At 59.0% G+C, this 15,152-nt stretch overlaps 1 protein-coding gene across 1 annotated transcript; it reads left to right on the plus strand.

Moving 5' to 3' along the window:
- The first annotated feature begins 2,712 nt into the window (after positions 1 to 2,712).
- On the plus strand, positions 2,713 to 14,201 carry PLVAP (plasmalemma vesicle associated protein). Its single transcript, XM_030540678.1, has 6 exons — positions 2,713 to 3,514; positions 7,102 to 7,198; positions 9,433 to 10,079; positions 11,490 to 11,694; positions 12,272 to 12,359; positions 13,203 to 14,201. The coding sequence occupies exons 1-6, from the start codon at positions 3,134 to 3,136 to the stop codon at positions 13,207 to 13,209; spliced, it is 1,425 nt and encodes a 474-aa protein (XP_030396538.1). The 5' UTR covers positions 2,713 to 3,133; the 3' UTR covers positions 13,210 to 14,201.
- Positions 14,202 to 15,152: the final 951 nt, after the last annotated feature.

The raw sequence follows: 15,152 nt of genomic DNA on the forward strand, positions 1-15,152 counted from the left end.
CGGCTCCGGCGGACCTCCCGCAGGCGTGGCTGCAGACAGTCCGCTGCTCCCGCGGCTCCGGTGGACCTCCCGCAGACACGCCTGCGGCAGCTCCACCAGAGCTGCGGGACCATCGGACCCTCCGCAGAAACGCCTGCGGCAGGTCCACCGGAGCCGCGGGACCGGTGAGCGGCAGAGCGCCCCCTATGGCGTGCCGCCCGTGATTGGGGCGGCAAAATTGCTAGAGCCGGCCCTGGATCTGCCTTTTGTTCTGTGTCCGTAGAGCACCTCGTGTGGCGGGGTCCTGGCACCGCGTTATGTTCATACAGATAATAAATAACAACTAGCAGCTTTGTTCTGCAGGGAATTCAGGAGACCTGTGGGTGGTGGGAGCGTCGGGGCTGGGCTTTTCCTGTCCCACATCAGAGACTTTGGGGTGACTGTAACCACCAGTCCCTTTAGCTGGGGCGTAAGAGAAGATGCCAAACACAGGATATTCAGACATGTGACCGTGCCAGAGACGAGCTGGCCTGACTCACAGAAAGCCCCTCAATGGGCCGTAGGCGCAAGCCCAGATCTCCGTGCAGCCGAACCAACTGGCGTTTTGAGGGCCAGGCGGAGTCACCTAGGGACTGAATCTCCACCTCAGATCCCACAGCAGCAGGAACACTAATACCACCAGGCAGGAGCCGGGTCTCTCTAGCCCAGTCCCACCCACCCTTAGAGCCAGGAACTTCTGCTCTGACCTTCCCCATCTTCAGTTTTGGCCTGCGGCTGCATTCCTCCTGCTTTGCTGCAAGATTTTGTGCGGAAAGCGCAACAGCCACAGACTAGCTCCAGGCGGATGTGAAGCGTGAGCCCGTTCCCAGCCCGGCTCTGCAGAAATCGGGCCTAGGTTTCTTGGAATGAAATGCCAACCCTGGCAGGTTTCCACTGGTGTCCCATCAGCATCCTCTGGGCTGCAGGTGGGAGACAGGCAATGCTGCAGGTGGGAGACTGGCTGGGCAATCAGAGACGTCCACTACCGTCATGTCCACTTTTACCATCTGGTTAAGGGAACCCTAGTGCCACCACTGCTGTGCTCAGCACTTAGGTCTGGTTTTACATCCCCTCTGATCCGCTGCCCTGAACGAGGGGCAGCTGCATTTCCTGGACCTCTCCCAACCTACATCCTAGCAGGTGCCAGGTCTGGGGGAGTATCCGGAGAGCGGCAGCTCTCACTGCAAGAGACACCGGCACTGGTCCCAGCTGTGGGACTGGGGAATCAGCCACATACGTTCCGAAAATCGGCTATGCACAGTCACTTCGCTTCCACCCTGCTACCGGTCCCTGGACCCCCATGGCTAATCTGACCAGCACCAAACCATTCCTGTGAAAACTAACAAGATGGCCACCGTGTGCTCCCCTCACTTTGCACCAGCATCGCTGGACAATCCAGTCACTGGCTAGAGAAAATCTGCCATTTAGTTAATAAGGAAGACATTCTGCAAGGCAGTGTGGCCCAGTGGGTAGTGCACTAGACTGGGACTCAGGAGACCCACGTTCTGTTCCTGTCCCTGCTCTGTGATTTTGGGCAAGTCACTTCCCCACTTGGTTCCTCAGTTTCTCCTCCTCCTGCCCTTTGTCTTTTAACAGTACAAGTTCCTTGGGGCAGGGACTCTCCCTCACCACATGGCTGTGCAGCACCAGGCACAGTGGAACCCCTGATCTCAGTCGCTGACGTAATAATAAAGGAAGATGCTTAGGGGCGTCTCTACATGCGAGTTCCTGCTCAGCAAGCCGGGATGTGAATCTGCAGCTTTCTGGGACCGTCACTGTGCTGTAGCAGTGTCCACATGAGAGGTTACTGTGCAGCCAACTGGTGCACTGGAGATTCACTTACTCGCCGCATAGACAGGCCCTAGGAAGAGACCAAAGAAACCCCATGCGATAATGAAGGACGTTGACTCTAGCTGCCGTTATTGTGCAATGAAAGTGTAAAGCAGCAGATTTAAAACAATCCAGGAGCAACTCAGGTACAATTGGCCTGCGGAACTCTCTGCCACTAGGTTGTACTGAGAGCAAAAGAGCAGAGCAGGATTCTTCAAAAGACGAGAGATGTCTATGCATCCCGAGATCAACCAGAGCTACATTCCAGAGGATAAAAACCCTTAGAAGGGCTAAAAACCCACCTGCTTCAGGGCATAAACAAACCACTGAGCAAGTGGGGTCAGGAGGGAATTTTCCCTCAAGGGCAGGTTATTCCATAACTGTCCACTAGGGGCTTTCTTGGCCCTTCCTCTGAAGCAATTGGTAGACAGGATATGGGACTAGATGGCTGACTGGAACTAGAACACCCTCCTGTTGACATTGATCCCAGTCCAGCAAAGCACTTAGGTACATGCGTAATTCACCATGCAAGTAGCCCCAGTGATGCCGAGGGGATGAGTCACGCGCTGGCAGTCACACAGCATCTGTTCTGAGCCCTGCCATGCACCACCAAGGGTCACTGGCTCGTGAGATCCGTTCCTTAGTCTAGTGCAAGTGCCCCCAATGGAAAACCCCCATCGAAGCTAACGCAGGAGATCTTTCCTGTACCCTGCAGCGGGGGCATAACCCTCTGTTCATTACACTCTACGGGCTGGCTGAAAGCTTTGGTAGAGGGCTCTGTTCTCCAGTAAGTCTGATAGGAAGCTGCGGAATCTGATATTTCCCACAAGGAGTGGAGCTGGCTGGAATCAGAACCAGGCTGTTTCCTGGAGAGACCTCAGCCTGCTGGGACGGACTCGGACAGGAGATTTTCCATTGATTTCACAGAGCCTTAGATCAGGCCCTGTAAGCCTGTCCCAGGGAGCATCCCCCTCGCGCTCACACACCCCTGCTCCCGAGTAGCAGCAGGGACGTCAGTTGGAGAAACACAAATAAAGCTGGGGGGGAGGCGTGGGGCGTCTCGCCCCTGTCCATTACAGGCTGGGAACAATAGCCCGTGTGGAAACGGCAGCCGTGTTGTGCCAGCGCATCCGGAGAGGCAGGAAGGAGCCAGGCAGGAGGAAATATTAAATAGAGCAATATAAACACTCGGCTGGGGGGATTAAGGGGTGGACGCGCCCCGCCCCACCACCATTGCCAGTGAAAGCGGGGCCAGAGAGCTGCGTGGCGGCAGTGAGCCTGCAACATGGACAAGAACGCCTACGCCATGGCCAAGTTTGGCCTGGAGTCCAGGGACAACCTGCTCCCCAAGCGGGACTGTGGCTTCTACATGAAATACATCTTCCTATTCACCTCGGTCATCCAGCTCCTCATCATCCTGGGGCTGGTTCTCTTCATGATCTACGGCAACACCCACGCCAGCACCGACACCCACCTGCGACACCTTGAGGAGCAGGTCCAGGACTTCTACAACAAGATGTCGCTGCTCAACGCCAAGAACAAAAACCTCACCCAGCAGCTCAACGCCACCAGCAAGGAGAAGGTCGGCTGCTCCCAGCAGCTTACGGCAACCCAGAAAGAGCTGGAGAAATGCAATGCCAGCCTGCGGACCTGCATCGCCTATCAGGTAGGCCTGCCTTGGAGAACCATCCCCTGGGGTGCATGTGCCCCCGTGCCCGAGCTGTCTGTCCTTCCATCCATCCCTCCGAGCGTGTCTCTCTGACCACCCTAGAACCCAGAGTGTTTCTAGCTAGCCACCCCTCGACCCTAGGCTATCTGTCTAGCCGCCCACCCCAAAGAGCAGAGAGAGTAAGGATCCCCTTGGTCGCAGCCAAGAAATAACAAATGCAATGCTGATTTCAGAGCCAAATTCACCCCCGGGGTAATTCGGTGGAATCCCACCATGCCTGGCCCATCTGTCCACCTCTCCTTTCTGCTCAGGGGCTGACCAGGGTGATACAATCCACTGAGACGCAGAGGTTCTTTTGCAAGCATGAAAGTGACCGATTCAAATTTCATCTCCAAATATCCTCATCCCCTGACAGGAGCGCTGCAGATGTTTGTTTTATTAGCATGAGGAACCTGGGACCACACTACAGAGCATCCTCTCCATAGGGTTTAACTCTAATACTCATAGATGGGATACCACTAAGCAGGGGAAATGCGGAATTTTAAGAGTGATCTCTTCTTGAGGGTGCTGTGCATTGTTAAACATCTGTCATGCTCCACCCCAGAGATGGCAGCATTTCAATGGTGGTGGGTGAAATTACTCCTCTATCATTTCTCCATTCTTCCCATGCTCATTGGAGGAGTTTCTTAACACTTCTCTATTGCTCATTAGCTAGTCAGAGAATTGGAAAATGGAATTATTTTTTTGTGAACAAGTCATGCTAATTTTCATTTTGCAGCTGTCTAACAGAAACGCTGATTCAAAAGTTTCCATGAAAATACTTATATGTTCAGTTTCTTGGTCTTGGGCTGCCCCTCTCTTGAAAAAGGAGAACTCAAAGCCACAAACCCCTATTTTATGGTTTGATTCCGGGTTTCTGTTGAAAATGTTTGTTTCCAAACAAAGGTCGATTTTGGAGCAAAGAAAAAAAAGCTTTATTGGAAAACTCTCAGCTCCTTTTGGGTGCTCGGCTGATCAGCTCCTGCAGCTATTCTGACGCCCAGAGTGCGACCGCACCCTCCTGCGCCCTCAGGGTTTGCACTGCAATAAGGCCTTAAAGACACAATTTTCTCTCGTGTTATACACTCAAAACCCAGACTGTTTTTCTTTAACTTCTCATCAAAATCAGCACCAAGATCGGCTCTACTCAGAGACTCAAGCTCTCTTCTCCCTCCGTCTTAGGTTCTTATATGACCCTGTGCCTGCCCCCTCCATCTCTGTGGAAGTGCTTTTGTCCACATTCTATAGACGGGGAAACTAAGGCATAGAGAGGCTACGGGTCTGTCTCTGTTGCAATTAGATACCCACCCCGGCCTGTGTCAGCGGACCTGGGCTAAGGGGGGATCTTTATTTGCAGTGTAGATGGTTCAGGATCCCCCTATCGCAGGGTCCTAGAGTCTGGGCATCAGCCCAAATGTCTGCACCACTGCTGAAAAAGCCCCTTGGCCTGAGCCAGCAGACACGAACCAGCACAGACATTCCCCAAATGACTTAGCCAAAGTCTGTGCCTGAGCAGGGAATTGAACCCACAGCTCCCAAGCTATTACGCTAATCACAGGAACACCCTTCCTAGGGAGCAGCCCCCCCATTCCCAAGCACGGTCTCTGCAGGTCCAGGTTAAGCAGCACCGGCCCTTGCTGTAGCTGGTGGGTGGACGACGCTCAGAGTGAATCCATAGGGCTGTCAATCCAGCACCTTTAACCAATGCTAAAGACACACACACACACAATTCCATTTACAGGCCAGATTCTCAGCTGTGCTGGAGCTGGAGCCAGGGGAGCCAGACCAATTCCACCAGCCGTTTGTCCACTGATTTTTACATGTAAGCACAACAGTCACTGTCCGACACACTCACAATCACACAGGACACTGGGCTAGTGATTCCTAAATATTCACCTTTGCCAAGATCTGTTCGAGTGTCCGACAGGGATCTGGCACAGGTTTGTTCTGAACTGGGAAACGGAAAACTCACTTTGCCAGAAATTAGAACCTGCTGGAAAAATCTCAGGTTCTGGACTGAGGGCAGCGTTCAAGCCATTGGCAAATGCAGGTTCTGTTTGGTACCAGCCACGTCCTGGGCTGCTGCAGTACTTTTCGTTCTGTTCCCCTGTTGTCTCGGCCCTTGGGCGAGAATGCCTTTCAAACCAAGTTCTGATGGTTTGATTAGTGCTGGATTCCAGCTAGTTACAAGGGTGTGTGTGAAATTATCTTAAACGGATCAGGGGCTGGCAGGCATTTGCAAAACTCAACATCATCTTGCAAACCCCAACACACTCAATGCAAAAGTCTCCGAGGTTTTCTTGGTCCCAGGCCCCCCCAGCATCTCATTCCATCCCGTGAGCTATTCGGAAGAGGACAAAGAGTCCCTTCCTCTTTCGGAAGCACAAACGGGGTTACAGCATTGACTGAGCAATTCTCAGAACTGCCGCCAGTGAATCCCTGCTTCCCAGAAATGGGACTCAGCCAGATCTGGATCCATCAAGTTCACTGGGGAGCTTGGATCCAGGATTTTGGCTCAGGTCTTCTTATAAAGACCTCGTGTACTAACCATAATGTGTCCTGATTTGCTGGGGCACTGAGCACCCCACAGCTCCCAGGGATGAGCAAGACCTAGAGTTCAGCACCTCTGAACACAAGAAATGAGTCAGGGGAAACACGAGAAATGAGTCTGGTATGTTGCAACATTCCTGTTTCATCAATGAACATTTTCCTCCTTCCATCCGTCTTTCCCCACTCCCTAGTGATCAGACAGACTGATTCACGGGGCCTCCCTGCGAAGTTCCACTATGGTTTAGACAGATGCCCCAGAGCAGAATACAGAGCCAGGCTTGGAGCTTTGCCAGCGCCAGTCCTTGAGGAAAGCGAATGCACCAGTGATTCACCCACAGCCTTCGTCCCACTGCAGATCCTACTGCTGAGTGCACAATTCACACCACACTGGGGGGAAATGAGCCGGGGAACCAGCAGGCCAGGGAGTACTGGCTCTTCTCTCCTGGTGACTTTGCACTGGATTCTTCTTCCTCTGAGCTAACAACCCTTCGCCTTTCGCTGGCTCCTTCCACGCAAGTTTCACCTCTCACATTCTCTGTTCAAATGGGTTCTGGGCAGCAGGAGCAGCTGGTCCATGCAAAGCCACCCAGCAGCAGCATGGCACAACTGGTTAAGCATCTACCCTCAGGAATGGAATCCCAGAGGGGGTGATGCAAATCAGGACTGAGCAGCACTGGCAGACCCATGTGTAAGGTGAGCCCAGGGCTGGGATAACAGAGGGGCTGCGAGTCAGGAGTGAGGGGCACCAGCAGGGCAGGAATGTTCACGAGAAAGCAGCTTCCACGGTGCACATCTAGACAATGCACCCCCCAACCTTTGTCTCCAGGAGTGCCCACATTCCTCACCGTTCTGCGAAGGGAGAGCGGCCAATTCCCTTCCTCCATCTCTGCCGCCCTCCCAGGAAATGTCTGGGAATGGCTCCCCCGGTGCTGTGGTGGCCACCCGTCCCTTGTGGCAGGGAAGCTCTGACACTCCGTCCCCCGTTCTCTCCCCAGGCTCAGTGCCAGAATATCTTGATCTACGCTGAGTACAACAAGGTGATGGCGGAGCAATGCTACAGGAACATGAACATCCTGAATATCACCTGCTACGGTGGGTGAGAGCTCCCCCCCCCGGCTCCTCTCCCTCCCCTGCCAGCTCAGTCCCACTGGTGTTGGTGGAATCATGTCAGGGCCAGGTGGGGTCCCCAGAGGCTGTCCAGGGCGTGGATGCAGCCAGCCCCCAACACCCCAGGCAGCGGGGAACTTCCTGATCCTGCTCACTGCACCTGCCTGATGTCAGAGATTCTGGCCTGTTTCCCCCAACACCACTGGGGCTGGTCATCTCGCATGCACGCGTCCTGCCCCAGGCAGCAGGGCACCAGGAAGGTCACATGGCAGCACTGTGTGTTCACTGTTGTGGAGAGTGGGGTGCAAACCTACTTTGTCCGGGATGCAAGAGCAGGTGCCTTTCTGGCCCCAGTTGGAGTCCCTGGGGCTCCCTCCCCAAGCCCCCCGTTTTAGCAGCAGATAGTTTTAGCTTTGTACGACCTGATCCCAACCCAGGGTTGCCAACTTTCTACTGGAACAAAGCAGAACACCCTTGCCCTGCCTCTCCTCAAAGGCCACACCCCTCCTCACTCCATTCGCCCTCCCTCTGTTGCTCTTTTTCACACGGCTGGCTCAGGGGGTTGGGGTGTGGGAAGGGGGTGAGTGAGGGTTCCGGCTGGGGGTGCAGGAGGGTGCTCTGGGCTGGCCTGAGGGAGATCAGGGCTGTGGCAGGGGGTTGGGGTGAGTGAGGGTTCCGGCTGGGGGTGAAGGCTCTGGGGTGTGGCTGGAGATGGCAGGTTTGGGGTGCAGGAGGGTGCTTCAGGTTGGCCTGAGGGGGATCAGGGCTGTGGCAGGAGGTTGGGGCACAGAAGGGGGTATGGCTCTAGGCTGGGGGTGCAGGTTCCAGGCTGGGGCCAGAAATGAGGGGTTCATGGTGCAAGAGGGGGCTCTGGGGTGGGACAGGGGGTTGCGGTGGGGGTGCAGGCTCTGGGGTGAGGCCAAGCGGTTTGCAGTGCAGGAGGGGGATCAGGGCTGTGGCAGGGGACTGGGGCACAGGAGGGGGTGAGGGGTGCAGACTCCAGGCAGCCCTGAACTCAGGCAGCTCCCGGACGCAGCAGCACGTCCCTCCTCCGGCTGCACCTCGGAAGCGTGGCCAGGCGGCTCTGCGTGCTGCCCTGTCCGCAGGCACCGCCCCGCGGCTCCCAGTGGCCGCGGTTCCTATGGCCAGGAGCCGGGGCGGGGACGTGCCGCTGCTCCCCAGAGCTGCACAGAGCCATGGCAGGCAGGCAGCCGGCCTCAGCCCGGTCACAGTGCTGACCAGAGCCACCAAGTTCCCTTTTCCACTGGGCACCAGGCAATTCTATCCCAGCCCCCGAATTTCTGCTGGGAATGGGATCAGTGGGGTCACCCCTGCCACGTGGGAGCAGAGTGCTGCGTGGAACCGGGGCACCCCAACGGGGTCCCCCGGATTACTCCCCCACTCAGCACTGCTAACCCCGAGAGTTCAAACATCAGGAGTCAGAGCCCATGAGATCACCAGCGAGCTGCTAGCGACCCATGCCCCAGAGCCTAATTCATTAATCCCCTCCTCTGCCCCCCCCCAGCCCAGCAATGAATTCTGTGCACACCCATCACAGCTGCTCCTTACCCCCAATCTCACGCCTCTGCTCCTGTGGCTCCAGGGCTCTTGTTGGAGGGGGGAGCAGACTGATCATTGTTCGGGGGGGGGCACGAGCCACCCTCCCTCCCCTACCCAAAAACTCTTCTGGGAGCAGGGAGGGGGGTGCTCTACCTGCCTCTTACAGCAGCTGTGATTGGCTGCTCTTCCCCAGGAGTCCTTCCCTCCCAGTAGAGCTGACTCCAGTGGGTGGATGCGGTGCAGGGGGAGGGGGAACCATGGCATTTGGGTGCAGGGGATGGGGGTGCTAGGGCAGGAGGGTCTGGGGGGGACTGGGTGCAGGGGATGGGGGTGCTGAGGGAAGAGGGTGTACGGGATGGGGACGTTGGGGGAGGAGGGTCCAGGGGGATTGGGTGCTGGGGGAGGTGGGTGCAGAGGAAGGAGGGTGCTGGGGGGATTGGGTGCAGAGGATGGGGAAGGAGGGTGCAGGGGATGGGGGTGCTAGAAGAGGATGGTCTGGGGGGGATTGGGTGCAGGGAGTGGGGGTACTGGGGGAGGAGGGTCTAGGGGGATGAGGTGCAGGGGATGGGGGTGCTGGGGGAGTAGACGGCAGGCGAGCTGGATCCCAGGGAGACGTAACACTGTCGGCCCAGCCCCTGCCTTGTCCTCTCCCGGCACAGCCGAGAAGCTGAGCCTGCGGGAGGCCCGGGACCGGCTGGTGCGGGAGGCCCAGCAGCAGCGGGAGAACTGCTCGCAGGTGACGGAGAAGCTGAAGCAAGCGGCCAGCACCGCCAACGGTGAGCGGGAGCTCTGCCGGCAGGAGAGCATCAGCCTGCGGGCACAGTACAGCGGGCAGAGCCAGGGGCAGAAACAGTGCTGCAGCCTGGGGGACAAGATGCTGGGCGAGTTCCAGACCATCCGGCAGGCCATCCAGGAGAAAGTGGGGACCCTCTCGTTCTACCAGTCCAGCAGCTGCACCGCTCTGACCCAGCAGGTGAACGCCCAGCTGAAAATGCTGGGGGACAAGCTGCAGCAGGAGCTGCAGGCCCAGGCGCAGGAGAACGGGCGGCTGCATGGCGAGAAGCTGCTCAGCGAGGTGAACCTGCAGGAGTGCGGGCAGCAGCGCAACAGGGAGACTCAGCAGCACCAGCACCAGCTGCAGGCCCTGCAGGCCACCTGCGACGCCGAGGCCAAGCGCAGCTACCAGGAGAAGCAGACGCTGACGGAGGAGAAGGGGCGCCTGAGCCAGCAGCTGCAGGAGAACAAGCAGCTTCTTGCCCAGGCTGAGAACACGAAGGCCCAACTGGAGAGCTGCAGGAAGGCAAAGGTGAGGGGGCCCCAGGCTGCCCTCTGTCCGTGCTCACGTCCGTCCTGAGGTGGGGGGGGGTGCACCTCCTTGTGGGTACATAAGAACGTGCCCACAAATCCAGCCTGCCATCTGGGCATGTTCGGTCCTCCGGGGGTTTGTCTGTTCATGGGGGTTGCCAGGCGTCTGGAATGCCCAGTCAAGAGGGGATCCTGGCGGCTCCAGTCAACACCACTGACTGGGCTGTTAAAAGCCTGGGGCCTGGGGCTAAGGCAGGCTCCATGTCTGCCCTGGCTCCGCGTGGCTCCAGGAAGTGGCCCCCAGGTCCCTGCAGCCCCTAGTCACATGGGCAGCTGGGGAGGCCAGGAGGGCCGGCTCCGCAGCTCCCATTGGCTGGGAACCACAACCAATGGGAGGTATGGGAGTGGCGCCTGTGGGCGTGAGGGCAGCATGCGAAGCCTCTCTGGCTGCCCATGTGCCTCCGGGCTGCAGGGACCTGGTGGCTGCTTCCTGGGAGCCATGGCAAGCACCACCAGGACCCTGAACCCCTTCCAGCACCCCAACCCTCTGTCCCAGCCCGGAGTCCCCTCCCACACTCAGACTTCTTTCCGAGCCCGCACCCTGTCCCACCTCCCCACAGCCCCCAACACTCCCTGTCCCAGCCAGGAGCCTCCCCTTCACCCCTCATCCCCAGCCCCACCCCAGGGCCTGCACCCCTTGCCAGAGCCCACAACCCAACCCCTGCCTGGAGTCCCCTCCTGCACCCCAAACCCCTCATCTCCAGTCCCACCTCAGAGCCCGCACCCCCAGCCAAATTCCTCAATTCCCCTCCACACCCCCCCCCAATGCCCTGCCCCAGCCTGGAGCCCTCTCCCGCACTCAAACCCCTCATCCCCGGCCCCACTCCAGAGCCCTCACCCCCCTCCCGCACCCTGGTGAAAGTCAGTGAGTGGGGGAGAGCAAGGGAGGGAGGGAGAGGAGGTGCAGTGGGCAGGGGTGGGGCCTCGGGAAGGGCCGGGGTGGGGTGTTCAGTTTTGTGCCATTAGAAAGTTGGCAGCCCCACTGTTCATCCATTGATGTCCTCGTAGGTTGGTTTATCCCCCCCGACCCCCTCCTCCCCACATACACACCCTGGAGCAGATCCCCCAAGCTGTGCGACTCCCACAAGGCCGCCGGGCTGCCTGCTGGCTCACAGGGCCCCAAGGGCCGGGGCAGTGCGTAGCAGGGGACAGAGGCCTTCCCCCAACCTCCTCCAGCCACACCCTTGCCAGGAGTCAGCCAGGGAGGGTCTCCCCAGTTCCTTCTGGTCCGTGCACATCACTGTCTGGTGCCGAGTGGGCAGAGCGAAGCGTTCCGGCTGCACACGTGCTGGCTCTTGGGGTGGCTCCGTGGCTGGCAGCTGAGCTGGCGTGACTCTCCTCTCATTGACAGGGCAGCGCTTTCAACCCAGGCCTGAGAAATCCTGGCAACCCCGGCACCTTTGGGAACCCCGGCACCTTTGGGAACCCTGGGACCTTCGGCAACCCCGGCACCTTTGGGAACCCCAGCACCTTTGGGAACCCTGGGACCTTCGGCAACCCTGGCACCTTTGGGAACCCAGGGACACTGGGGAATCCCGGGACATTCGGGAACACTGGTGAGTGCCTGTGTGAGGAAGGGCAAAAGGCAGGTGTCCAGATGCTTTCCCGAACTAGCCTGTAGCTTTGGCAGGTGGCGCCAGCCCCTGGAGCTGGTCTGTGGGCACAATCCTCACTCCCCTTCCTAGCCCTGCTCTGAGAAACCCCAGCCCCACCTCATCCCTCAACATCTATCGCTAATGAAACTCTGCAGCGTTGGTGAGGTTGGTGCCACGGAGCAAGCGGCATAGAGGCTTCCAACCCCCCCCCCCCGCCCCCTGGCTCTGCTGCTGCCCCACTGTCCTGACCCACAGCCCCTGGGGCTCCCTAGCAGCGTTGTGCATTCACATCATTCCCAGCCTGGAGCCATTATACAGCAGCTGGGGGATGAGGGTGCTCCTTGCTGGGCCATCGGCACACCAAGCCAGACCCCCCTTGTGTCCCTGCCCTGCCAGGGGCCTCGTGTCCCAGATTCCTCCAGGAGTGGCAAGGCCAGCCCAGGATTGGGGGCTGGTGAGGGGGAGGGAGGCCCCTTCCCCTGCACATATGGGCAGTAGATTCCAGCCAAGAGACCTCTCGTGCTTCTCACCTTGTTAGACAGCACCAGCCTGGATGAAATTGGAAAGCGAATCCTGGAGGCCAAGCTGCCCAACCAGTTCCCCCTCAAACCCGTGGCGCAGCCCAGGTAAGGAGCAAAGGGCAAGGCAGGTTGGGATATCCCCTGTATGAGCACTCTGAGCAACCTATCATAGCAGCAGTCCCTCTTGCATCCCCCTCTACCCCAGTATTCCCCCCCATATTAAAGCAGACCATTGGCCCCTCATGGCCAGTATCCTGCCTCTAGCACTGCCTGCAGCATCCACTTCTCACTGGTGCGCCTGGTTGATTGCGCAGTACAGTCTGTGTGGGTCTAGAGCCCTTCCTGACCCTTCACACCCTGAAGCATGAGAGTTGGGGTCAGGCAGCATCTGGCCTCTCTCTGCTGCTGTTAAGCAGCCCCATGAGTAGACTCTGTCGCAGCGTAAAGCAGCTGGCATGTGGGTGGAGCGTGGGATAGAACTAACATCTCTTGCAAAGAGCATTTCCTGGGGGTTGGGGCGCAGAGCTCCTGTCTCACAGCTACACTCACCTGCCCCCTGGGGGCGACGTGGAGGGAGGGGTCGTTAGCATTTACAAGGCAAGGTGCTGGGGGCCAAGGGCAAAGCATGATTGCAGGCGCTGAGGAGCGTGGGATCAGACCCCTACGGAGCATTTCCTGAGCGGCTGGGGGGCGGGGGCACAGGATCGGGCCCTTTGTTTGCTGGAGATGGGCTTGCCTGGGGGCATGAGAACCTGCCAAAGCCCAGCAGCAGCCTGCCTGGGCTCTTTGATGGGGGGAGAGGACAGGGGCCACGGGAAATCCTGGGGCAGCAGGATACCACAGTGGTTGGCAGCTTCCTCGCAGGGCAGGAACCCGGGTGCGACCACTCGGGCTGCGTGTGAGCAGCGTTAGCGCCGACCTTTCTCGCTGTTTTCTTTTCCACGCCAGCGGCTAACCAGGGAGCGAGGCCATGGTGAGCAGAGGCTGGGAGCTGAGCTGAAGCAAAGGGGAGGAAACGCGACTTGATTGGCAAGAAACTTAGGAGACTGAACTGATGCCCGGCCTGAAATCGCCATCTCACTCAGACAGAGACAGGCACGCCTGGGCAGAGACTTCCAGACAGGCGCGCACACGTACATGTGAATCCCCCCCCCCCCCACACACACCCAGCTGAAATCCATCTTATATCCCCCTCCCTCAGCTCCCAGCTCTCACTCACACACTTGGCCAGACTCTCGGATCACCCAGCTCATGCTCACCCCAGGTGCACACGTCCACTGGGCCTCCCCCTCCTGTTACCCCTGGTTTGCCAACCCCGGAAGCTGGGCATGCTGGTGGGAGGGGAGGTCATGCTGACCTCGCCCTTTGGCAGCCCTCCCTCCGACTGGTAGCCCTTTGGGTGGGGGGGTCTGGCCAGACCTGGCAGCACGGCCCAGGCCAAGCCAGGGGGATGGGGGAGGACCGTGGCTCCCTCTGTCTGACCCTGTTCCCTGGGTTTTACTCACCCTCACAACCCGTGCTGAGATCCCCTCCATCCTCCCACCCCTGGGCCTGACCCCCGCCCTCCTCCAGCCACTCCTGCGTCCCTGCCCAGCCCTCGCTTCCTTTAGGCCTCAAGCCCCTGGTCTGCTCAGGCTCTGCGGCCCCAACACCCCTCCAGTACTGCAGCCCTTTCCCCAGCCTTTTGTATCTGGGCCCTTGTAGCTCACCCCATCCCAGGGAGGTTAGACCCTGGGGCCCTGCCCAGTGCCACAACCCAGGGGGTGCAGGGGGCCGGCTGAGCAGGATCTGCCATGAATGTGAATGCAGGGCCAGGAGGTGAAGGGGAACTGCCGGGGCGGCTCCGGCCTCTCTCGCTGATTAGCCCAGCGATGCGGCGGAGGCTCATGGCGCTTTGCTGTAAATTCTTCCACCCTGCACTGAATACATGCCTGACGGCAGCCTGGCCTGGGTGTTGTGTGCTTTGTTCTGCCCACTGGCAAGCCGGGCACTGGGGGGGGGGGAGGCGGTGGGTCTGGTTCTGCTCTCTCTGACCCTGGCCCAAACCTTGAGCCAGCGGAGTCCCCTGCCCTGAGCCAAGGCTGGGGACTTGGAAGGGCCTGGAAGGCCCCTGTGGAGCGGGGGGGTTGGGCGCTGAAGATCCTGTGGGGGTGACATTCGCTTGGGAGCTGAGTTCCTAAAGGGGCTTTTGGCCCAGAGTGTGGAAGAGGAGAGGACAATTGGGGGAGGGGGCAGGGAACACACGTCCCCATGTGCCTCATCTCTTCCACCCCCCCCAACCTGCCCCATCCACCAAGGCCATCAGCTGCTGTCCTGAGCCAACTGCCCCTGCCTTGGGCCCAGCCACCGCCAGCGTCCCCTCAGCCCCCGGGCAAGTGGTGCAGAGGAGTCTGGGTGATTGCAAGCAGGGCCCAGCTCTCGAGCCAACGGGGAACGTCCCGTTCTGGCCGCCCCGGAGGAAGGGACTGACAGGTGCCGCAGGAAGAGCGAGGCCAAGCTGGGACCCAAACAAAGAAACAATGAAGCACGTTCCCAGAACTGCAGGGGGCAGGATCCAAGCCCGGCCCAGTGGCCTCCGGCCAGGAATTCTGCACACTTGGCCTCTGGCTTGTTCCTGCTCACGGACGGCTCCGACCTCGGCCCGGCTGCTAGCTCCAGCCGTACCAAAGAGGGGCTGGTTCCGGAGCCTGCTCTCAGCCCCAGAGGAGTGGGCTGGGGGGAGAGGGGCGCACACGCACAGCCGCTTACCAGCGAGAGCAAGCCCCAGGCAGGCAGCAGCACACCTGTGCCACCCACGCCCGCCTTTCCAGCTGGCAAAGAGACAAGGCTGGGGCCAGGGATCATTGTTGGGAGAGCCAAACTACCTGTTTCCCAGCTGCTGGCCTGCAATAACTGCCC

Source organism: Gopherus evgoodei, chromosome 22, assembly GCF_007399415.2.
Source record: "Gopherus evgoodei ecotype Sinaloan lineage chromosome 22, rGopEvg1_v1.p, whole genome shotgun sequence".
NCBI lineage: Eukaryota > Metazoa > Chordata > Testudines > Testudinidae > Gopherus > Gopherus evgoodei.